We start from the raw sequence: 27,055 nt of genomic DNA on the forward strand, positions 1-27,055 counted from the left end.
GAACTTATCAACGCCTCACTTTAAAGATGGAAGCGTCCATGAGTTATTTGTAAGTATAAACTTTGACCGGGTGTTCCAAATCTCGTGTAATTAACAATTTTATCATCTACACATTCGTAACAACTTGTACTTATAAAGGCAAGTTGTGTTGTAAATAAAGTATGCATCGTTACCGATTTCTGTTTCAAAAATGGTGTTTTGATTTGTAAATATCGCTGTCGCTAATCATACATTTCTGTGCTTGGTAACCAGCAAAGTAAATAATATTATTAATTATATAGATGCTACCTAGAGGCTAACGCTTTAGCGATTCTATTGTGTGGTCAATTGAAAAAAAAGGAGAATTAAGTCACATACATCGGTGGTAGGTAAATCTTGTACCCTGTTCCCGGACCCGGACTGAAACCCCGTACCGGGAATATAAAGATATTTAAATATCTCATTAACGCGATCGTTTATATTTTTTATAAAAATATAGAATAATCTCAAACATTATTTTCTAAATGTGAAAGTTACAATAATGTTTATTTATCATCTAATAATCTAGAAATCGGCGATAATGTGTATTTGGGTAACACTTGTACGCCGCAGTCAACCGTGAAAATCACGGTTTTTCACATATAATTAGAAATTTAGGGGAAATTAACATGTTATTTTCAGATATATAGAAGAAAATACCTTACTGTTTATAATTATGTAAGTTTCGTTGAAATAAACAACATATTTCACATGAAATTTTGACTTTGTTGTGATCGCGGGTGTTTTGTTTACTCCCGTACCCGTACTAAGGGGACATCACTCCGTCAAGGAGGTAGGTAAATCTTGTACCCGGACCCGGACTGAAACCCCGTACTGGGAATATAAAGATATTTTAATATCTCATTAACGCGATCGTTTATTTTTTTATAAAAATATAGAATAATCTCAAACATTATTATCTAAATGTGACGGTTCAAATAATGTTTATTTATAATCCAATAATTTAGAAATCGACGATAATGTGTATTTCAAGGGGGTAAAACTTGTACGCCGCAGTCAACCGTGAAAATCACAGGTTTTCACATATAATTAGAAATTTAATGAAAATTAACATGTTATTTTCAGATATATAGAAGAAAATACCATACTGTTTATAATTATGTAAGTTTCGTTGAAATAAACAACATATTTCACATGAAATTCTGACTTTGTTGTGATCGCGGGCGAGGAACACGGGTGTTTTGTTTACGTCCGTACCCATACTGAGGGGACATCACTCCGTCAAGACCGAGACCATGTGATAGAGAGAAGAATGATATCGTCCCAGCACCAGACAGTAAGTTAACTAAGTTAGGTGAATCAAATATAACTTGTTCAACTCCAAGTGCTACATTGGCTTCTCCAGTGAAATTAGAGTCAGTTCCTCTCCACGATATTTCTGATATTGGTACTCCAAGAAAACCAAAACCTAGGTCTAGACTTTCTTTAACTCGTAAGAGATTGTCAAATATAATAGAAGGAAAAGAAGATAAAAAAGACGTAAGTATTATAGCTAATTCAGTAGCAGGCATACAATGTATTATTATTCTCTTTATTTCCCCCAATCTGAAGATTACATTTAAACAGAATAATTCGCACATACTTACATTACAAAAAAATCATATTGAATACACATAAGCACCAAATAGCATAATGACATATACAGACTTAATTACATCGAAGTCATACATTCAATAAATATCATTAATAAGTGTATATATGATGAGGTAATACATACATATCATATTAGACATTCATAATTTTTCATTTTTTTTTATTTGATTTATATTAATCTTTATCAGGATGTGAGATTATATCTACACATTACCGGTAGTATAATCTGTGCATCTTTTCGACAGCTGCTACTGATTTCAATCTAAATTCATTCATGTCTAATACATTTAATTCGTTAGTCATTTGTCCCCCAATCATTTGACATTCGTTCTTTCCAATCATGTTCCTCTTTCAACAACACAGATTTATTCACAATTATTTTCCATTGCCATTTTAATGGGAATACACTCGTTCGAATATACAGTTGTAAGTACCAGTCCTAAGGAAAAACAAAGAAGAAGACTTTCATTACCAAAAAAAGAACAAACCGAATGTAAGTAATATTTTAGTGGACCTTTCAGATATGACAGACCGTCGCTTATTAAGCCGGCAGAAACAAGACGTATCTGGATGGTTAACAGTAAAAGTATGCTAAGTGTTAAGGATAAAAATGATTTATTAATTGATAACAAACTATGTGGTTATATCATGTGTTATATACAAGATAATTTAAAGAAAAAGTTTCCTAATATAGGCGGAATGCAAAATACAGGTTATGTTCCAATTTTGAAAACAATAAGTGGGACTTTACACTCAGAATGAAACCAACTAGCGCTGCATCAGCACAAATTCATCATACAGGTGAGGACCATTGGGAAGTGCCAGTACAGGAGGTAGATAGTGGGGAAGTATACATTCTTCATAGTTTGATAGGAAATACGAAAAATAAGGGTCATTTGTCAGCTTCTTTAGAAATGCAGTTGTCATCATCATGTGGGGAAAATAGAAAAGTTTTAAAAACAGTATTACCAAATGTGCAACAACAGAAAAACGGGTTGACTGTGTTTTTTTTGTTATTGCTAACTTGGTAGAATTTTGTTTCAATGGGTTTAACGGGAGTGAAGAGTTAGAGTTTGGCACCACTTGCATGAGACAACATCTTGTAGAATGTATTTCCAATGAAATCTTTACTAAATTTCCTAGGAAAAAAATGAGTAGGCATTAGGCAAAAGAAGACTTCTTTATCATTTGATATTTTTATTGATTGCAAAGCAGATGGGTGTCACATTTCAAATGTATTTGATGATATGGTTTCTTGTGATGCTGGCTGTGACAGATGGTTTCATAAAAGATGTGTAAGTGATCTGTCAGATTTACATTTTTCTAGGGATAGTTATATTTTGAAGTGTGGTAAGTGTTCATAAAACAGCAATCAAAGTCAGAAGTATATAGGTCAGGTTAGAATAATGCAGTTTTAGTTAGTTAGGTTAGCCAGCATTGTACAGCTAATTTTTATTTTTATAAATATATTTATAGTTTTCAATTTAACTTGATGCTTTTGGTTTTTCTTTGTATTTTGTATGAAAAAGAACACAATTATTTCAATCATAAAACCATTTCTTTAAGTTATTATAAAAATACCCTTTTTTTCTAATGACAACCAATCATAATGATGATCGTGAATTCTTATTTTGTGAACTATTATTTATCTTATATATAGTTTTTAAAAAATATGGGCTCTTATGTAGAATTGCGTCAGCGTCGCAGAGCCTGGTAACATTCTAATAGAATGGCTAAGAGTTCTACTTGATAACGACAGCTTGACAGAGTGATGTCCCCTTAGTACGGGTACGAGAGTAAACAAAACACCCGTGATCCCCGCCCGCGATCACAACAAAGTCAGAATTTCATGCGAAATATATTGTTTATTTCAACGAAACTTACATAATTATAAACAGTATGGTATTTTCTTCTATATCTCTGAAAATAATATGTTAATTTTCCTTAAATTTCTAATTATATGTGAAAAACCGTGATTTTCACGGTTGACTGCGGCGTACAAGTTTTTCCCCTTGAAATACACATTATCGTCGATTTCTAAATTATTGGATGATGAATAAAAAAAAATTGTAATTGTCACATTTAGAAAATAATGTTTAAAATTATTCTATATTTTTATAAAGAAAAAATAAACGATCGCGTTAATGAGATATTAAAATATCTTTATATTCCCGGTACGGGGTTTCAGTCCGGAACGGGGTACGATATTTACCTACCACCACATACATCCTTCCAGTATACGTAACAGTCATCATGTTCGTTGGCAGAAGAGACGAAGTGAAAACGATACTCTCCACCCGGTGTCAGGTCTTTTCGTCCTAAATCCCGTTCGGCAAGGGTCGTCTCCCACTAAATTGTTTCGCCCTTAAATACTTTTAAGGTGAACTTTTAGTCCTGTTTAGTCGTGTTTTGCTAATATAGTCTTAATTTCAATGTCTAGCTATAGGTCTCCATTAGTTTTCGTTTATCAAAGTGCAAACTGTTGAACCGGTTCATTGGACCAGAGTTGTACATGTTCGTTTATGAAATAAGGTCGGACCTAGTTATCTGATGCTGCTTTCAGGCAAAGCTTTGACAAAGCCTTGGAAGGCCTGCAAATACAGTTGCAGGTCCGTCGGGATTTATACCCAAAATGTTACATTTATAAACAGACAAACCATTTGTTCCACATAAACGAACAGGACCCTACCTGCATGCACATACAATATGAGACAATGTAGCATGAAATCCTTTTGACAAGACATTTGTTTGCTCGTGAAACCACAGACTTTATTCAATGGTGAAAAAGGAAAACTGCAAACTGACAGCAAAATGACCGGATCGCATCACTGTTCAATAATCTATGCCCCCTATCACAAGAGATATTACCCAAATAGCACATATTAAACTTTAGTGAAAAGGCAATTTTATTGGGCTAATAAATTGATGATTGATCAACGGTAGATAAATATTTTAATTGAAGATAATATCATTTTGTGATTATTTTTTAGCCCACCATCAGCAGATGGTGGGCTATTCAAATCACCCTGCGTCCATGGTCTGTCGTCCGTCCACCCCTCTCTATTCTTGTTAGCGCTAGTTCTCAGAAAACACTGAAGGGATCTTTCTCAAATCTTACAGGAAAGTTCCCCATGATCCCAAGTTGTGCATATCATATTTTTGGACTGATTGCAAAACCAAGATGGCCGACAGGCAGCCATCTTGTTTGAGAATGAAAGTTTGTTAGCGCTATTTCACATAAAGTATTGGAGGATTTTTTCTCAAATTTTTACATATAGGTTTCCCATTGTCCCTTGTTACGTATATCAATTTTTGGGACTGATCACAAAACCGAGATGGCTGACAGCCAGCCATCTTGAATTTGACAGCTAAAGTTTGTAAGCACTGTTCCTCAGAAAGTGCTGGAGGGATCTTTCTCAAATTTCTCATGAAGGTTTTCCATGATCCCAAGTTATGTATATCATTTTTTGTGACTGATCACAAAACCAAAATAGCCAACAGGCAGCCATCTTGAATTTGAGATTTAGTGTGTTAGCGCTGTGTTTCTGAAAGTTCTGTAGGCGTCTTTCTCAAATTTTTCTTAGTTCCTAGTTCCGCATTTCGAATTTTGGGGATGATTGGAAAACCAAGATGGCTGGCATGTGGTCGTATTGAATTTGGGAGTAAACATTTATAGCCCTATTGCTCAAAACATATTGGAGGGATCTTTCTCAAATTTCACATAAATGCACCTTTTGACCCTTAAGCCTACCTACAGTTAATGACATTGCTGGCTAGGGGAAACCATAAGAAACCTTGATTTAACTATTCAATAGCAAATCCAATATGAAATTGAGGAAAACTTTTAAAAATCTTTGACTCAGCTATATTTTGTACATACAGGGAAAAGTCTGTTGTCTCAGGGCAACTAGGGTAACACTGCTGCATCTGACACTGAAGCACAATGAAAAACATCTGTACATATTCTGCCATATAAGTGAAATTTATATATGATATTCATTGAAATACCATATATCATCATGGTTATATTTTTATACGCCCGTCAAATTTGACGGAAGTATTATGGTACATTAAATCATGATATGAAGTTGTGTCTCCCTTAAAAGAATGTTGATTCAACAATTTTTCCAGAAGTTATTGCCCTTTGTTTATTTCAGTATTTGATTTTTGTCCGGCAATCTCCTCATACATTTTTCAACGGATCTCTTTGAAACTTGGTATACATTATAATCATGATATGAAGCTGTGTCTCCCTTTTGCAAAAGTTCTTGCCCTTTGCTCATTTCAGTATTTGATTTTTTTGTCTGGAGTTTTTTCTCCTACATTTTTTATAGCATGTCAGCTAACCACTCTTAGAATGATGCAGATCTTATTTCAATGGAAGAAAGTATAAAACACTATATGGCATTTGGCGGGCGTATATTGTTCTGCCCCGTGGTACTCTTGTTTATATATATATATAGTACTCTTAATGAATGAAGCTAGATGTTTTAGGTCACCTGAGCTTTAGCTCAAGTGACCTATTGCTATCCGTTTTCGTCCGTCGTCATCCGTCGTCCGTTAACATTTTACATTTCAAACTTAAAGTCAAGTTCTGCTGGGCCGATTGAACTGAAAGTTGGTAGGAATGATCGCCTCATGGAGAGTATCGTATTGAACACACTCGGCTCGCGAAGTTGGGTCCTGACAAAGTGTTGTTATTTTTTGGGTCGATCAGAAATCCAATATGGCCGCCTCGGCCGCCATTTTGAAAACCTATTTCAAACTTAAAGTCAAGTTCTGCTGGACCGATTGAACTGAAAGTTGGTAGGAATGATCGCCTCATGGAGAGTATCGTATTGAACACCCTCGGCTCGCGAAGTTGGGTCCTGACAAAGTGTTGTTATTTTTTGGGTCGATCAGAAATCCAATATGGCCGCCACGGCTGCCATTTTGAAAACCTATTTCAAACTTGACTAAAGTCAAGTTCTGCTGGGCCGATTGAACTTAAAGTTTGTAGGAATGCTCGCCTCAGGGTCCTGACAAAGTGTTGTTATTTTTCGGGTCGATCAGAAATCCAATATGGCCGCCTCGGCCGCCATTTTGAAAACCTATTTCAAACTTAACGTCAAGTTCTGCTGGACCGATTGAACTGAAAGTTGGTAGGAATGATCCCCTCATGGAGAGTATCGTATTGAACACACTCGGCTCGCGAAGTTGGGTCCTGACAAAGGGTTTTTATTTTTTGGGTCGATCAGAAATCCAAAATGGCCGCCACGGCCGCCATTTTGAAAAACTATTTCAAACTTAAAGTCAAGTTCTGCTGGGCCGATTGAACTTAAAGTTGGTAGGAATGATCGCCTCATGGTCCTGACAAAGTGTTGTTATTTTTTTGGTCGATCAGAAATCCAATATGGCCGCCACGGCTGCCATTTTGAAAACCTATTTCAAACTTAACGTCAAGTTCTGCTGGACCGATTGAACTGAAAGTTGGTAGTAATGATCGCCTCATGGAGAGTATCGTATTGAACCCCCTCGGCTCGCGAAGTTGGGTCCTGAAAAAGTGTTGTTATTTTTTGGGTCGATCAGAAATCCAATATGGCCGCCTCGGCCGCCATTTTGAAAACCTATTTCAAACTTAACGTCAAGTTCTGCTGGACCGATTGAACTGAAAGTTGGTAGTAATGATCGCCTCATGGAGAGTATCGTATTGAACGCCCTCGGCTCGCGAAGTTGGGTCCTGAAAAAGTGTTGTTATTTTTCGGGTCAATCAGAAATACAATTTGGCTGCCATGGCCGCTATTTTGCTACTAAATTCTAATAGGCCGATCTCACTTAAAATTGGTCTAGGAATGATCAGCTCATGGTACTGACAAAGTTAAGTTAACATTATACTATTTTTTACTCAAATTGGTACATATTTCAACAAAAAAAAAAATACTGTAGAGTCAGGTGACTGTTAAAGCCCATGGGCCTCTTGTTTGCTCTTCTCACATAAAATGGAGATGTTTCTCACAGTCTTCAAAACCACATACTAGTGTATATAGTGTCAATGAAAGCTATAAACCTGTATTTTTTCAGATCCACACTACAGTCCATATAAAACACCTACAGATTGATATTTGACACAATGTCTACCCTACAATGGAAGAGGTCTCACATTGTGGCTGTGGCCGTTTCTGCCCTGTTACTGGTTGTTATTCTGTACAGTAGTTCCAGTCAATCTACGCTCCAGCCACAAGACATCCGTAAGACCATGAAGCAGCAGAACAGTTACTACTCCCACTGGCCAAGGCTACACTTACCGGGCAGTCCCATTGAACAGGTAGAGTCCTCTTGTTGTTTATAGTCTGTATATAGTTGTCTCATACTGTTAACCTTGAATTTATGGTACTACTACTTCTTTAACTCATTCACCCCTGAAGTTTCATAATGAACTATTCCATCCTTTGAATTGGAAGAGTTCAAATGTGTCTTTAGGGGTGAATGAGTCAATGGGCTTCCAATTTCCTTTACAGAATATGCACTGGAAGCTCCCAAACTTCTGAAGTGAAACGTATAGAATATAGATGTTTGAACTCATTTTTCCTATATAGTCTATTTATATGTGTCGACTGTAAGTTTGTGATATATTTGTATGTTACAAGTGTATTTGTTTGACCGTATCAGACTACATTGTATGTATGTTGACAGTTTGTATTATACATGTGTATAACCATGGACTTAGAACATATTACCAATAGATGTACAATTCCACTAGCCCAACACCTGTTGCTAGTAGATTTTATAACGGGACAAGTGATTTTTTTTAATATTTACCTGGTCGACCTGGTAGGATCTATGAAAATTGGCTCACAGACTGGTACTTCAAAATGAAATGTACACCCCTGACTTAAATAGTTTCAATGACTCAATAAAGAAATTCAAATCATAGGGCATCATGAAGTTACACCTGGGCCTATAGCCTCTAATAGGTCTTGCTTATCCTTTATATTCCTAATGAAAATTGTACAAGGACCTTTGAAAAAAACTTTAATATTTAACTTGTAATAACAAACTGATTTATGCCATACTGCAGCATCTGTCGTCCGTCTGTCAATTTTTCCTTTAAATCGCTACTAGTTTTGACTAAATTTGGCTTGGAGCATCCTTGGGCAAGGGGGACTCATCTTTTTATAACTGGAGAGGGTAGCCCCTCTTGTTGCAGAGGGTTGGGAATAAATAGGGAAATTTGAGGTTAAAATATTTAAAATCCTTCTTCTGTACCATTGTAGGGATTTTAACCAAATTTGGTCAAGAGCATCCTTTGGCAAGGGAGACCGGGACTCAATTTTGTATAAATGGAATGTTGCTTTTAGGAAACAGAGAAGCGGGGCACAATAGGGGAAATTGAGGTTAATGTTTAAAATCCACCCCAATTCATGGAGACGGATAGAAAGAACCTACTGTTGCTGAGAGACAGAGTCTAAACTTGGAAATTTTGATGGTTACTTTGTTATCCAAGTGTGCAATACAGGCCTTCTGGGCCTCTTGTTCTCAATCTCATGTCCAAATTGGCATCAACTGGAGGATAATTTCGCAGTAAGTCAGACATCATTCATTTTTGGTCAAAATGAGATTTCTGTTAGATTCTCCATACATACCACAACTTTCCGGTGAAAATTAGTGAGATGAATTTCTTACTGACTCACAATATAGTTTCATAGAGGGTCACTGTATGACCTGTCTTGTTCAAAGAATGAAGAGTTCCTGTCATTAGTGTCTTATAAATGAACAATGTTTTTGTCCCAGCTTGTTTTTTCGAAACAAATATTCACGGTTTGAAAATATGGCAGGGTTTAGTTGGGGGCATGGAGGTACTTTGATTGTACAGTATATGGTGGGTAGGTGGTGATGTAGTCACAAAAAGGTGTCCTACCAATCTCCCATTTTCATATTTATATGTAGAATAACTATAATGATATAAAATGTACCCAAAAAACATTGTTTACCTGGTATTTTAAAAAAAAAAGCCAATCAACTCATAATTTTTGTTGAATTTTTTCAGGCCAACATTATGAAAGATTGTCTTCAAACACCACCATCACAGTTTATGAGGCTAGATAACATTCAGAAGATCAAACAACAGTGGTCACAGTCAACAACATCTCACTGCAGGTCAGTGTTATAGTAACAAGTACTATCAGACATCTAACAACAGTGGTCACAGTCAACCACCTCTCACTATAGGTCAGTGTTATAGTAACAAGTACTATCAGACATCTAACAACAGTGGTCACAGTCAACCACCTCTCACTGTAGGTCAGTGTTATAGTAACAAGTACTATCAGACATCTAACAACAGTGGTCACAGTCAACCACCTCTCACTGTAGGTCAGTGTTATAGTAACAAGTACTATCAGACATCTAACAACAGTGGTCACAGTCAACCACCTCTCACTGTAGGTCAGTGTTATAGTAACAAGTACTATCAGACATCTAACAACAGTGGTCACAGTCAACCACCTCTCACTGTAGGTCAGTGTTATAGTAACAAGTACTATCAGACATCTAACAACAGTGGTCACAGTCAACCACCTCTCACTGTAGGTCAGTGTTATAGTAACAAGTACTATCAGACATCTAACAACAGTGGTCACAGTCAACCACCTCTCACTGTAGGTCAGTGTTATAGTAACAAGTACTATCAGACATCTAACAACAGTGGTCACAGTCAACCACCTCTCACTGTAGGTCAGTGTTATAGTAACAAGTACTATCAGACATCTAACAACAGTGGTCACAGTCAACCACCTCTCACTGTAGGTCAGTGTTATAGTAACAAGTACTATCAGACATCTAACAACAGTGGTCACAGTCAACCACCTCTCACTGTAGGTCAGTGTTATAGTAACAAGTACTATCAGACATCTAACAACAGTGGTCACAGTCAACCACCTCTCACTGTAGGTCAGTGTTATAGTAACAAGTACTATCAGACATCTAACAACAGTGGTCACAGTCAACCACCTCTCACTGTAGGTCAGTGTTATAGTAACAAGTACTATCAGACATCTAACAACAGTGGTCACAGTCAACCACCTCTCACTGTAGGTCAGTGTTATAGTAACAAGTACTATCAGACATCTAACAACAGTGGTCACAGTCAACCACCTCTCACTGTAGGTCAGTGTTATAGTAACAAGTACTATCAGACATCTAACAACAGTGGTCACAGTCAACCACCTCTCACTGTAGGTCAGTGTTATAGTAACAAGTACTATCAGACATCTAACAACAGTGGTCACAGTCAACCACCTCTCACTGTAGGTCAGTGTTATAGTAACAAGTACTATCAGACATCTAACAACAGTGGTCACAGTCAACCACCTCTCACTGTAGGTCAGTGTTATAGTAACAAGTACTATCAGACATCTAACAACAGTGGTCACAGTCAACCACCTCTCACTGTAGGTCAGTGTTATAGTAACAAGTACTATCAGACATCTAACAACAGTGGTCACAGTCAACCACCTCTCACTGTAGGTCAGTGTTATAGTAACAAGTACTATCAGACATCTAACAACAGTGGTCACAGTCAACCACCTCTCACTGTAGGTCAGTGTTATAGTAACAAGTACTATCAGACATCTAACAACAGTGGTCACAGTCAACCACCTCTCACTGTAGGTCAGTGTTATAGTAACAAGTACTATCAGACATCTAACAACAGTGGTCACAGTCAACCACCTCTCACTGTAGGTCAGTGTTATAGTAACAAGTACTATCAGACATCTAACAACAGTGGTCACAGTCAACCACCTCTCACTATAGGTCAGTGTTATAGTAACAAGTACTATCAGACATCTAACAACAGTGGTCACAGTCAACCACCTCTCACTGTAGGTCAGTGTTATAGTAATAAGTACTATCAGACATCTAACAACAGTGGTCACAGTCAACCACCTCTCACTGCAGGTCAGTGTTATAATAAAAGTACTATTAGACATCAAACTCCAGTATCTGCTTGTTGGTCATCTGTTTTTGTAATTCAGCTTTTCACTTAATGTCTTGAGTTTTCTAGCTCAGCATGCAAGGAGCGTCTGCGTGTATGCATGGCCGATCATCATGAAGTTTCAAATTTTTCTCTTAACAACTTACAGAAGCCTTATGCCTTTAGACAAATAGTACTTTACCAGTACTTTAGATCTGTGGAACTAATTACCTTGATCTGCTTTCAAAGTTACAGGAGCTAAATACATTAAAAATGTGTATGATCTTCTTATGGGGCCTTCAGGTATCAATACCATACCAAGTATTTTGTCTTGTAGCATGCTGGGGTGGAAGGTTATCATATTATGAAAATAAACTAAACTGACCAACTATCAAGGTCATGATTGTATTTAAACAATCCATGTGTCATCTTCTACAGATCTAGAACCTGTTTGAAACCTGGAGACAGGATATTTGTAGCTTACTGGGATAGACGGCTAGCAAATGGTTACAAACGAATGACCTTAACCTACTGTCCAGGTCATCCCTATACTAGAATAAGGATATATCAATAGGTAGCTGGAATGGAGGCCAAAGACTATCAAATATGTTCATTTTAATGGCCTTCAGTAACTTTCAAGGTCAAATTGTAAAGGGTGTCAAAAAAATTCAAATGACTCATGCATATGGGTAATGCAGCTGCTTGTCCAAATTTATAACCATGGCATGATTTTCCACTTTCAAGGTCACAGGGTGATCAGACATGTTGAAATAATCGAATGATGTTGATTTACACCTGTGATATTTTGTCTTTAGCTTGTTTGAGTGGAGGACTATCAAATTTACCTTGTTTCATTTCTAAATTCTACTGTCACAGAGTAAAATGTGTTTAAAATCAAAAAAAAAGATCATTTGGTGAAAAAAGGAATATGCATACAATTTTTCTTTTTATTGTAAGTATCTAGAAGTTTGGTTAGACTGATCTACGTCATGTATTATTCATATGTATTTCAAACCTACCCTGATTAACAGGTATATAGAGGATCTGTCATTTGTTTCCCTTCATATTAGATTTATGATCCAAAGCGAGTATCATAAATCTAATATAAAGGGAAACGAATGACATATTCTTTTCATAGAAAGTAAACTGCATAATTGTGATCTGAAACAAATATTTTGCAATGAATATTTTGCACTTGGCCGCCTCTGAAACAATGAAAATTACGCCTGCTTCACATTGCTTGACATAACGTGACGTCACATTGATTGTTCCTATTCGATCGTGATATTACGCCTGTTACATAAACATAATTTATGTGATGGCTTTATGACACTGCATAACACGGTATTCATATGATAAATACATGTTCAGAGAATTTCTTTCCTTTCAGAGATTTATACACCGCGTTCACATCCATCTTCACCATCACCGACTTTCCTGCCAAGGTGGTCATACCTAAAAAATATGAGTCTAAGGTTCGTAAGTGGCTTGGAAACGACGAGGACCTCTTCCAAAATGCCAAGCTGCAGGTAAATTTTATCTTCTGTTGTAAGCATAATGTTTCAATGGTTTATAAATAAGGGTGTTGACCACAACCATCCCTAGATTTTATGATTTATCTTTAAAAAAGGAAAAATACATGAAAAATACCCCAGACCAATAGAAATTATCAATAATCTAACTTCCACAGGAAATATAAAGGATGACCCATAAGGAAAGAAAAGGTGACAGAATTGAAGGATAAAAATGAGAAAATTCAAATGTCTGTACACAATATATATACTGTTTTAGTCAATAAGCATTCAAAGATGGCCACGTTCACCATGTCCTAAAATTGGCAGAGACATCCACAGTTAAGATAATAAGTAATAACAGGTGATAGGTACATGCTCCATGGGACCGTTGTTTCTAACTATGATAAACATCTACTCCTATTGCACAGCTACTGAAAGAGCTTTCTTTTATTTTTCAGACTGTACTCTATATTTACAATGAATACACAAAGGAAGAAAATGTCTTCAACCCACTCCGAGAGAAAAGACCAATAGCTAAACCAGAGCAGCCCGAGAGACAATAGTAAGATAATCATTGAGATATCTGAGGTAGATTCTTTTAGTGCTCAAGTAGAAATTATAAAATCAAATTAGAAATCAAGTGGTGCTGATCATTTAAAATATCAAAATACGTAATTGAAGCTTTATGAAAAATGATCCTTATCGGTATTCAAAAATCAAGATAATGTATATGTGTGAATATATTTTCATCAAATACTGTATTGCAGTAATGTTTCAGTAAATAATGTGTATTGTTCAGGTTGTGTTGAAGATAAAAGATAATCAGCTGCTGTACTGTTTGGTCATACTGGGATAAATTAAGGATCCCTGCCCCACTGTACTGTGTTTTTTCCTGTATATACAGTAACCTCCCCTTAACTTCTGTTTATATTTGGGCCAGGACACTCCGTTGACCAGGTAGCTCAATCAGCTAGAATGACAGTATAACAATAGGAAATCCAGGCCTCAAAACCAGTTCCGTCCCAGCTGAACTTTTAAACACAGAACACATTTTGTTTATTTCATCTTTATCATTTCTAATAAAAGTCCCGCATGGTATGGGTTTTTTTCAGAAAGGATTTAACAAAGCTATTGTCATGTCGGAAAAAGAAAATACTGTACTGTTTTGGTTGTGCTACGATAAATGAATTACTGTACTGTGTACTGTTTTGGTTGTGCTAGGATAAATGAGTACTGTACTGTTTTGGTTGTACCGGGATAAATGAAGTACTGTACTGTTTTGGTTGTGCTGGAGTAAAATACTGTACTGTTTTGGTTGGGCTGGGATAAATGAAGTACTGTACTGTTTTGGTTGGGCTGGGATAAATGAAGAACTGTACTGTTTTGGATGCGCTGGGATAAATGAAGTACTGTACTGTTTTGGTTGTGCTGGAGTAAATGAAGTACTGTAGTGTTTTGGTTGTGCTTGGATAAATGAAGTACTGTGCTGTTTTGGTTGTGCTGGGATAAATGAAGTAGTGTACTGTGTATGGGTTTGGTTGTGCTAGGATAAATGAGTACTGTATTGTTTTGGTTGTACCGGGATAAATGAAGTACTGCACTGTTTTGGTTGTGCTGGAGTAAAATACTGTACTGTTTTTGTTGGGCTGGGATAAATGAAGTACTGTGCTGTTTTGGTTGTGCTGGGATAAATGAAGTACTGTGCTGTTTTGGTTGTGCTGGGATAAACGAAGATCTGTACTGTTTTGGTTGTGCTGGGATAAACGAAGATCTGTACTGTTTTGGTTGTGCTGGAGTAAAATACTGTACTGTTTTTGTTGGGCTGGGATAAATGAAGAACTGTACTGTTTTGGTTGTACCGGGATAAATGAAGTACTGTACTGTTTTGGATGCACTGGGATAAATGAAGTACTGTGCTGTTTTGGTTGTGCTGGGATAAACGAAGAACTGTACTGTTTTGGTTGTGCTGGGATAAATGAAGTAGTGTACTGTGTATTGTTTTGGTTGTGCTAGGATAAATGAAGTACTGTACTGTTTTGGTTGTGCTAGGATAAATGAAGTACTGTACAGTTTTGGTTGTGCTGGAGTAAATGAAGTACTGTACTGTTTTGGTTGTGCTTGGATAAATGAAGTACTGTACTGTTTTGGTTGTGCTTGGATAAATGAAGTACTGTGCTGTTTTGGTTGTGCTTGGATAAATGAAGTACTGTACTGTTTTGGTTGTGCGGGATAAATGAAGTACTGTACTGTTTTGGTTGTACTGGGATAAATGAAGGACTGTACTGTTTTGGTTGTGCGGGATAAATGAAGTACTGTACTGTTTTGGTTGTACCGGGATAAATGAAGTACTGTACTGTTTTGGTTGTGCTGGAGTACATCAGTCAGATACACCTACATGACTACTTTCTATTTTGTAGTGTTGAAGAACTCTTCAAGGAGACTCAGCCTACCTGTGATTTCTGCAAATACAAAGAGTAAGACTCAAATAACAGAAATATGTTAGGGTACAATAATTTGAATATTAAAGTAAACAAAAGTCAAAAGATATTTGATATCTAATAAAGTTCTGTCTTTGATAGAAACAATTTTGATTTTAATTTTCCAGTTTTTAAGGAATGGGTACATGTACTGTTTTCATTTATCATTTCATCAATATTATACTGGACAGACATGACTCATACTGCTGATTTTGTCATGATAAACGACTTCACATATTGCTTAGTAAGATAAACTTGTTTTGTTATTGAGCAACTTGTATGTTTGTGAGTAAATCAATCATTGTAAATTTATTGAATTACAGAAATACTGCCGAGGATGTGTTTGGACGTATTGAGTCCAAGATGTCTTTCACTGCAGCCAACACGTTCAAGCTTGGGGCCTGGCATACCCTGATTCTGCCCAAAAAACACCACCCTCTGAATTGGACTAAAAAGGAGTACCTGGATCTGATGGATACCTGCATGAAGTGGTTCGTGATTTAATCCTCACTCATCAGTAGCTCAGTCATTAAAATATACATGACAGCTGTGACCCTCCTCCTGATGTAACTACATTTAATACACTGCATTTGTAACCTAGGTGTCATCCTCGATATCCAGGGGTTATGCTCACATTTGCTCTCTACACCCCTGGAATATGTCATGGCAAAATTAAAGGCTCGATGTGCGCCACCTTGTTGATGAGACAAGAAGACTAGTTTGATCCTTTGATGTACATCAAAAGAATCTCGCGGTCACGTAACGGTAAAATTGACTGACTTTGAAGTCGGGCATCTCTCCTTTGTAATCTTCAAAGGACATGTATCACCCTAGCGATTGGTCAGGTGTTTTTTTTACCTGAGACCAATCAAACAGCTATCTTCGTGCCTTCAATTTTGCCATGACATATTCCAGGGGTGTAGAGAGCGAAAGTAAGCTTAACCCCTGGATATCGAGGATGCTAGGTGTAGGGATGGGATCTCTTTGATAAAATACTAATTGAACCACATACATAGTATTTCTTTTTTCTATTGTACATCACTAAACAAGTAATGATCAAATTTTCCCTATATTTGGACAATCTGGTTCTGTTGCAATTCTTTTTCAAAATCTAACAAATGGAAATAAGAAATAATTAAGAAATAATTTGATAAAGAGATAAGATTGAAGACAGTTATTGTCAACATCAAAGGCCACATGGTTCATGGATCAAGCTTTGGTGTAAAAAATAAATGTATTATCAAAAATTAAGTTACATTATTCAGTGTTTTAGGACAGACATGTAAGCTGTTGTATCTGTTACACATGTTAGTCCTGTGTTTTAGGGTAGACAAGGATCACCACATTATTAAGTGTTTTAGGACTAGACATGTAGGCTGTTGTAACTGTTACACATGTTAAGCCTGTGTTTTAGGGTAGACAAGGGTCACCGCATTATTCAGCGTTTTAGGACTAGACATGTGAGCTGTTATATCTGTTACACATGTTAATCCTTTGTTTTAGGGTAGACAAGGCTCATCACATTATTCAGTGTTTTAGGACAGACATGTAAGCTGTTGTATCTGTTACACGTGTTAAGCCTGTGTTTTAGGGTAGACAAGGTTCACCACATTATTCAGTGTTTTAGGACGGGCATGTAAGCTGTTGTATCTGTTACACACGTTAATCCTGTGTTTTAGGGTAGATACAGCTCACCACATTATTCAGTGTCTTAGGACAGACATTTAGGCTGTTGTATCTGTTACACATGTTGATCCTGTGTTTTAGGGTAGACACAGCTCACCACATTATTCGGTGTTTTAGGACTAGACATGTAAGCCGTTGTATCTGTTACACATGTTAATTCTGTGTTTTAGGGTAGACACAGCTCACAACATTATTCAGTGTTTTAGGACAGACATGTAAGCTGTCGTATCTGTTACACATGTTAATCCCGTGTTTTAGGGTAGACAAGGCTCATCACATTATTCAGTGTTTTAGGACGGACATGTAAGCTGTTGTATCTGTTACATATGTTAATCCTGTGTTTTAGGGTGGACACAGCTGACCACATTATTCAGTGTTTTAGGACGGACATGTAAGCTGTTTTATCTGTTACACATGTTAATCCTGTTTTTTAGGGTAGACAAGGCTCACCGCATTATTCAGTGATTTAGGCATAGACATGTGAGCTGTTGTATCTGTTACACATGCTAATCCTGTGTTTTAGGGTGGACACAGCTCACCACCTTATTCAGTGTTTTAGGACAGACATGTAAGCTGTTGTATCTTTTACACATGTTAATCCTGTGTTTTAGGCTAGACAAGGCTCACCACATTATTCATTGTTTTAGGACTAGACATGTGAGCTGTTATATCTGTTACACATGTTAATCCTGTGTCTTAGGGTGGACACAGCTCACCACCTTATTCAGTGTTTTAGGACTAGACACGTGAGCTGTTGTATCTGTTACACATGCTAATCCTGTGTTTTAGGGTGGACAAGGCTCACCACATTATTCAGCGTTTTAGGACTAGACATGTGAGCTGTTATATCTGTTACACATGTTAATCCTTTGTTTTAGGGTAGACAAGGCTCATCACATTATTCAGTGTTTTAGGACGGGCATGTAAGCTGTTGTATCTGTTACACAGGTTAATCCTTTGTTTTAGGGTAGACAAGGCTCATCACATTATTCAGTGTTTTAGGACGGGCATGTAAGCTGTTGTATCTGTTACTCATGTTAATCCTGTGTTTTAGGGTGGACACAGCTCACCACCTTATTCAGTGTTTTAGGACTAGACATTTAAGCTGTTGTATCTGTTACACAGGTTAATCCTTTGTTTTAGGGTAGACAAGGCTCACCCCATTATTCAGTGTTTTAGGACTAGACATGTAGGCTGTTGTATCAGTTACACATGTTAATCCTGTGTTTTTGGGTAGACAAGGCTCACCACATTATTCATTGTTTTAGGACTAGACATGTGAGCTGTTATATCTGTTACACATGTTAATCCTGTTTTTTAGGGTAGACAAGGCTCACCACCTTATTCAGTGTTTTAGGACTAGACATGTAGGCTGTTGTATCTGTTCCACATGTTAATCCTGTGTTTTAGAGTAGACAAGGCTCACCACATTATCCAGTGTTTTAGGACTAGACATGTGAGCTGTTGTATCTGTTACACATGTTAATCCTGTGTTTTAGGATAGACAAGGCTCACCACATTATTCAGTGTTTTAGGACTAGACATGTAGGCTGTTGTATCTGTTTCATATGTTAATCCTGTGTTTTAGGGTAGACAAGGCGCACCACATTATTCAGTGTTTTAGGACTAGACATGTAGGCTGTTGTATCTGTTTCACATGTTAATCCTGTGTTTTAGGGTAGACAAGGCTCACCACATTATTCAGTGTTTTAGGACTAGACATGTAAGCTGTTGTATCTGTTTCACATGTTAATCCTGTGTTTTAGGGTAGACAAGGCTCACCACATTATTTAGTGTTTTAGGACAGACATGTAGGCTGTTGTATCTGTTACACATGTTAATCCTGTGTTTTAGGGTAGACAAGGCTCACCAGATTATTCAGTGTTTTAGGACTAGCCATGTTAGCTGTTGTGTCTGTTTCACATGTTTATCCTGTGTTTTAGGGCAGACAAGGCTCACCACATTATTCAGTGTTTTAGGACTAGACATGTTAGCTGTTGTATCTGTTTCACATGTTAATCCTGTGTTTTAGGGTAGACAAGGCTCACCAGGAGAACAAAGCCTTCGTGAACCCCATGCTGATTATGGATCTCCTGCCACATGCAGGAGCTAGTCAGATCCATCCTCACGTTCATGCTTTCCTCGACCGTGACCGTTACCAAGGTACGCCATTCCTTAGTTCCCATAAACCCTACCCTTACATCAACCCTCCTTTATAGCAAGGTTTTGTACCAAGGTACGCCAGTCCTCAGTTCCCATAAACCCTACCCTTACATCAACCCTCCTTTATAGCAAGGTTTTGTACCAAGGTACGCCAGTCCTCAGTTCCCATAAACCCTACCCTTACATCAACCCTCCTTTATAGCAAGGTTTTGTACCAAGGTACGCCAGTCCTCAGTTCCCATAAACCCTACCCTTACATCAACCCTCCTTTATAGCAAGGTTTTGTACCAAGGTACGCCAGTCCTCAGTTCCCATAAACCCTACCCTTACATCAACCCTCCTTTATAGCAAGGTTTTGTACCAAGGTACGCCAGTCCTCAGTTCCCATAAACCCTACCCTTACATCAACCCTCCTTTATAGCAAGGTTTTGTACCAAGGTACACCAGTCCTCAGTTCCCACAATCCCTATCCTTTCATCAACACTCCTTTATAGCACGGTTTTGTACCAAGGTACGCCAGTCCTCAACAAACCCTATCCTTACATCAACCCTCCTTTATAGCAAGGTTTTGTACCGAGGTACGCCAGTCCTCAGTTCCCACAATCCCTATCCTTACATCAACCCTCCTTTATAGCAAGGTTTTGTACCAAGGTGCGCCAGTCCTCAGTTCCCACAATCCCTATCCTTTCATCAACACTCCTTTATAGCACAGTTTTGTACCAAGGTACACCAGTCCTCAGTTCCCACAAACCCTATCCTTTCATCAACCCTATTTTATAGCACGGTTTTGTACCAAGGTACACCAGTCCTCAGTTCCCACAAACCCTATCCTTTCATCAACCCTCCTTTATAGTAAGGTTTGGACCAAGGTACGCCAATCCTAAGTTCCCATAAACCCTACCCTTACATCAACCCTTCTTTATAGCAAGGTTTTGTACCAAGGTACGCCAGTCCTCAACAAACCCTATCCTTTCATCAACCCTCCTTTATAACAAGGTTTTGTACCAAGGTACGCCAGTCCTCAGTTCCCATAAACCCTACCCTTACATCAACCCTCCTTTATAGCAAGGTTTTGTACCAAGGTACGCCAGTCCTCAGTTCCCACAATCCCTATCCTTTCATCAACACTCCTTTATAGCAAGGTTTTGTACCAAGGTGCGCCAGTCCTCAGTTCCCACAATCCCTATCCTTACATCAACCCTCCTTTATAGCAAGGTTTTGTACCAAGGTACGCCAGTCCTCAACAAACCCTATCCTTTCATCAACCCTCCTTTATAGCAAGGTTTTGTACCAAGGTACGCCAGTCCTCAGTTCCCACAATCCCTATCCTTTCATCAACACTCCTTTATAGCAAGGTTTTGTACCAAGGTATGCCAGTCCTCAGTTCCCACAAACCCTATCCTTACATCAACCCTCCTTTATAACAAGGTTTTGTACCAAGGTACACCAGTCCTCAGTTCCCGCAATCCCTATCCTTTCATCAACACTCCTTTATAGCAAGGTTTTGTACCAAGGTACCCCAGTCCTCAGTTCCCACAAAACATCAACACTCCTTTATAGCAAGGTTTTGTACCAAGGTACACCAGTCCTCAGTTCCCACAATCCCTATCCTTTCATCAACTCTCCTTTATAGCAAGGTTTTGTACCAAGGTACGCCAGTCCTCAGTTCCCATAAACCCTACCCTTACATTAACCCTCCTTTATAGCTAGGTTTTGTACCAAGGTACGCCAGTCCTCAGTTCCCACAATCCCTATCCTTACATCAACCCTCCTTTATAGCAAGGTTTTGTTCCAAGGTACGCCAGTCGTCCTCAGTTCCCACAATCCCTATCCTTACATCAACCCTCCTTTACCCTTCAGTCTACTTTACATGTGTTTGTTATGTAGACTGGAATAATCACCAGAGTACACAAACTAAATGCTACCTTTTCAAGCCTTCCCTTACCCTACACCCTCCACCAACTAAGTTCCAGTCCTACATTTACGCTGTATATATAATGGTGGTTCATCCCTATCCCATTAAATTATGCCCTTATATGTCTGTGTTAAAGCATATAAACGTCTATCAAATATATTATCATAACACTTTTTCAACGGCACAAGATTCAAACATGAAGAAAAGTTGTCAGGAAACAATTAAGGCCCCTTTGGTCTCTTGTTCTTCGTTTAAAACAAAAATGGTTTTGTAGCAAGGTACCATGATCTTTATATGATCGAAACATGCTTCTATCAAAAGTTGTTATATGGCTGTATAATGCTTTCATTTTACGTTGTATGCAGCCTCAAATGATTAAAATTCAGTGCCAATATCTTTTAAGGAGATGTTAGATTTTAAAGTGAAGCTGTTTTTGGATTATATTTAAATCTTTAGAGGATGTGGAGGACGTCATTCATTTTCATATATATAGGAACACATCAAATTCACAGATCAGTGACAATATTCAAGTTGCATCACATCGTGATTTAGAACTATGGCTGTATGTTACTCACAGTAAACCAGATTTTTTTTTTTTTTATTTAGCAGTTAACATATTTCAATACTTTTGAATTGACATAAAATGTTAAAATATGAATTCCCCTCAAACAAATACAAGTGTATAATCATAGTAGCAAATATAATGATATGAATCAAATGATTATGAAAGATTTGATTCTTTATACAGGAGCGATTGAGAACTGGCGTATCGGTGCCCAGCGCTATAGTGAGGACTTCCCTGGCAGGAACTACTTCTCGGACCTAGTATCAGTCCACTCGGCCCTGGGGCTAGGGGTTACCTACGGAAAGGCTGTCGCTATTGCAAGCCTGGTAAGATTGTGTTTTACCTCCGTACAGTACACTTTAACACACATAATAAATAATGGATGCTAAATAGATCAAAGAGATTTAAGTTCAGTCAGTGAACTAACGGTAGCCATGGGGATTCTCATGCATTCAATATACAAAGTTGTAACCAGATTTTTTACCACTCATTTTCAATGTTTGATATATATTCCTTTCTGAAAAGTGTTAATCATTTCTAAAGTGAATAAAATATCAGTTAAAATTACTCCAAAACTATAGATTTGGCAAATAAGCGTAAAAATCACACTGTATAGCCATTGTAAAAATCAAAATGAGTGAGTTACATCATGTTACATCTATATATATTAAAGGGTACTAGGTGATTGTAAAAAATTGGGAAAAAATTCTAGTCAAGTCAAAGTACAGTTATCTTTATTTACAGTGGGTATACACACCCTGTAGGGCTTTCACACCTGCCAAATTAATATGCAGCCCTTTGTATTTAGATCTAACTTGATATACTAAAAGTAGATCCCACCTTTGTTAACAATTTGTAAAAGTTTTGTGACGAGGTGTTCTGCCATCGTGATTTTATTGTGTATTAATGTGTGTTGTGTTGTAGCTTCCCAAGAGAGACAATGAGGTGGTGGTTATCAGTGAAGAGCCCTGTGACGACTATTTTAAGCTTATCTACTTTGTATACCGAGGTTTGTTTTGTTGGAATTACTAAGGATGCCTAATTATCACTTTGAAATTAAATAACAATAACATCGTAAATACAGTATAAATGTATACATCACCATTATTTTGCATTTCTGTTAACACCTGAAAAGTAGGAAACAGTGACAAGGCCATGGGACACTGTATTCCCCATTCCAGTCTTTTCCTTTAATGACCCCTAACACCCCCAAAATAGGTCACAGTAACCTAATTATAGTACACTGTGCTCCTCCCCAAGATGTCTCCTTATGGAAACCTACCTGAAAATAAAGTGAAATAATACATGAGGTATGACTTGGACAGTGTTTTCCTTTCCTGAACCCTTTCATGGTCCTTATAAATCAGTCTTTAATGCTTGGAATGGCTTTTTCTCAGAAACTGCTAAAGGACTCATGACACAACTTGGCATGTGCGATGTTCTTGGTCTGTAGTTTTGCATGCTTTAGTTTCAGATGGATCAGACAAAAACAACAAATTGATTACCATGCAGCCATTTTGGATTTTTATGTCAAATTTGTTGCCACTATTTCTCAGAAACTATTAAAGGGATCAGCAAGGAACATGGTATACCACCCTCGATATCCAGGGGTTACGCTCACTTTCGTATGTCATAGCAAAATTGAAGGCACAAGGATAGCTGTTTGATTGGTATCAGGTAAAAAAAATCCTGACCAATCGTCGCTAGGCTGATACCTGTGACATATTCCAGGGGTGTAGAGAGCCAAAGTGATCGTAACCCCTGGATATCGAGGATGATGGCATACATGATCCCTTTAGTTGAATTGTACATGCTTCAAATTTGACTGATTCTTCATAAAAACAACAAATATCCGTTAGGCCACCATTAGATCATACATGGATGTTTCATGTAAAGTTTGTTACTGCTTTTCTCGGAAAGTACCTAAAGGAATCCTAATAAAACTTTATATACATGATCCCCTTTGTCCTTTGTTGTGCTTGCTCCATTTTGAGATGGATTGGAAAGTTAAGCAAATAACAAACCCCTCAGAGATTATATTGCAAGTTGAATTGGTTTGCTCAATGCCCTTGGTACCTATTGGAGACTATTTGAGTGGTGGGCGATAAGATCCCCCTGAGATTGCTTGTTCTTATTCAGTAGTAATGACTATATTAGCCCTTTTTTCTATTGCAGCCTTTCTAGATGACATGGAGAAGTTGTGCTATAGTTCAGGATATGCACTTCCAAGTCTGGTTTGTATTCTTCATACTTATAAATGGAAGCAGAGAACAATTAAAATGTTCTTGTACTGTATGAGAAAATTGACTTTATATAAAACTAACAACATGGGTTTCAACATGGATATTGATATGTATTAAATCTGCTGTTCATTTTGAAATGATATTAATGTGAAATGAATATTTGTCAATTTATCATATCGTTTTGAGTATCACACCTGCCAGGATGTTTTAGACATAAACATAATTCTCAGAAGTGATGATGAGTGTTCAATTTGTAGGACAAGTCTGGTCCAGGTCGTTTACCTGCGTACACCCGGATAGTGACGCGCGGGGCGGTGGCAACCGTACGCTCCGAGACCAGCTCCCTGGAACTCTTCACTGTAAGTTGTGTCTTATATATGGAGTGAAGGAATATAGCTTTGTCCGTGTCAGTCCATATGTATGTACTTGTTTCATCATCATCAATCTATATTTGGTCTATCTTCAGCGTTAATTTGATTTGGTTGAATTTTCACATTTGTCTTCAGTACTAAAGTAAAGTGAGTCAGGATCTCAAAGTTTAAAGCAAAATCTGAAAAATTAGCATTTGTTAATTATAAGTGGACCACAGAAAAAATTACAGTGGATGGTAGATATTGTGATGGTGATTTTCCTGTAGTAGGACATCGATCCTTCATAGTACATGTATATGAAATATTTGCCATAGGTTTTAAAAGGTCAAAGGTCATGGTTACTGTAACAAGGGTTGATTGATTGATATCTGGGACTTTACATCATTACAATGACTAATGTCATGACAACAGTGTCCACAGATGATGGAGGTACTGAGGGGACAAGCCTGGTGAAGTTCTTAGATATACAGAGATTTCCTCTTTATTTAACTGCCCATTCATACTTAAAATTGTAAATAAAAAGTGAAATCTTCCCTGTGCTGTAAATTTAAACCATTTAGGAAGTCTTGATAAAATTTGACAGATAACTGCTACAACCAGAGAAAGTGTATTGATTTTAAGTCGGCGTGACCTTCACGTTTAGGTCAGAGGTGATAAAAGAACAAGGCAAATTTGTGTATTTGCTATAAACCAGGAGAAAGGTTTTTGTTCACGAATACAAACCTGTAGTTATTATTTGCTTTACACTAAAATCAGGGGATTTATGTTGGATATATATGAAACATAGTACATATATTTACATGACATTATACTGACTGGTACATGTATTATATGACATTATACTGACTGGTAGATTTATTACATGACATTAAATTGACTGGTACATGTATTACATGACATTATACTGACTGGTACATGTATTGCATGACATTAACTGACTGGTTAATGTATTACATGATATTATACTGACTGGTACATGTATTACATGACATTATACTGACTGGTTAATGTATTACATGATATTATACTGACTGGTACATGTATTACATGACATTATACTGACTGGTAAATGAATTACATGACATTATACTGACTAGTAGATGTATAACATCACATTTTACTGACAAGTTCATGTATAACATGATATTATACTGACTAGTAGATGTATAACATGACATTTTACTGACTAGTAGATGTATAACATGACATTTTACTGACTAGTTCATGTATAACATGATATTATATTGACTAGTAGATGTATAACATGACATTATACTGACTAGTAGATGTATAACATGACATTATACTGACTAGTAGATGTATAACATGACATTTTACTGACTAGTTCATGTATAACATGATATTATACTGACTAGTAGATGTATAACATGACATTATACTGACTAGTAGATGTATAACATGACATTTTACTGACTAGTTCATGTATAACATGATATTATACTGACTAGTAGATGTATAACATGACATTATACTGACTAGTAGATGTATAACATGACATTTTACTGACTAGTTCATGTATAACATGATATTATACTGACTAGTAGATGTATAACATGACATTATACTGACTAGTAGATGTATAACATGACATTATACTGACTAGTAGATGTATAACATGACATTTTACTGACTAGTTCATGTATAACATGATATTATATTGACTAGTAGATGTATAACATGACATTATACTGACTAGTAGATGTATAACATGACATTATACTGACTGGTAGATGTATAACATGACATTTTACTGACTGGTAGATGTATAACATGACATACTAACTAGTAGATGTATAACATGACATTATACTGACTAGTAGATGTATAACATCACATTTTACTGACTGGTAGATGTATAACATGACATTATACTGACTAGTAGATGTATAAAATCACATTTTACTGACTAGTAGATGTATAACATCACATTTTACTGACCGGTAGATGTATTAACATGTTCTTATTCTGCTTTCTTTACAGTCACAAAATGCCAATACAGATCCATTCAGGGTGATGGACTATGTGAGGAAATCCATTGCCAAGCGATCGTGATGTTGGCTACAGTTTATACATTCTGCAAAGCAATTCTTTTACAAGTGATCATGAGATTTTGTTTCCCATAATTTAAAAGGGTATCTCAGCTCTTTACTCTTTCCGTATGACAAGTGTATGAATTGTATCAAAGATTAGATTTTCGTATTTGGCTGACGAAGGCAATTAAGTTAGCTGTATTGAATTCTGAAGCTGTCAAGCAAGGAAAGACTGAATCAGACTTTAATGACTTTTAGTTTTTTACCTCATGGTTAAGTGTCATGTTGTAAGATTATTATAACGTTTCTTTTACGTCGGTGTTAAATGGCATGTTTTAGGACTGATATTCAGTTAACTTTTTACCTCTGACTTAACTGCCTGTAGGACTTACATGACGTTACATTTTGACATCCAAGTTAACTGTCGTGTTGTAAGACTTACATGGCATTTAGTTTTTACTTCCCAGGTTACTGTCATGTTGTAAG

At 37.1% G+C, this 27,055-nt stretch overlaps 1 protein-coding gene across 4 annotated transcripts; it reads left to right on the top strand.

The window, feature by feature from the left end:
• On the top strand, positions 1–27,055 carry LOC110456517. Of its 4 annotated transcripts, none has more exons than XM_021507307.1 (13): positions 1–49; positions 7,693–7,936; positions 9,659–9,768; positions 12,975–13,113; positions 13,557–13,660; positions 15,516–15,572; positions 15,899–16,066; positions 19,294–19,424; positions 22,088–22,230; positions 22,829–22,913; positions 24,080–24,138; positions 24,405–24,506; positions 26,520–27,055. In XM_021507307.1, exons 2-13 carry the CDS (start codon positions 7,742–7,744, stop codon positions 26,589–26,591), a joined length of 1,365 nt encoding a protein of 454 aa, XP_021362982.1. In that variant the 5' UTR covers positions 1–49; positions 7,693–7,741; the 3' UTR covers positions 26,592–27,055. The 4 variants fall into 4 exon arrangements, with proteins under 4 accessions (XP_021362982.1, XP_021362984.1, XP_021362985.1 ...); XM_021507309.1 differs by lacking the exon at positions 1–49 and adding an exon at positions 1,207–1,315; XM_021507310.1 differs by lacking the exon at positions 1–49 and adding an exon at positions 2,047–2,125.

The sequence above is a fragment of the Mizuhopecten yessoensis genome, unplaced genomic scaffold (genome assembly GCF_002113885.1).
Source record: "Mizuhopecten yessoensis strain PY_sf001 unplaced genomic scaffold, ASM211388v2 scaffold8777, whole genome shotgun sequence".
Lineage (NCBI taxonomy): Eukaryota > Metazoa > Mollusca > Bivalvia > Pectinida > Pectinidae > Mizuhopecten > Mizuhopecten yessoensis.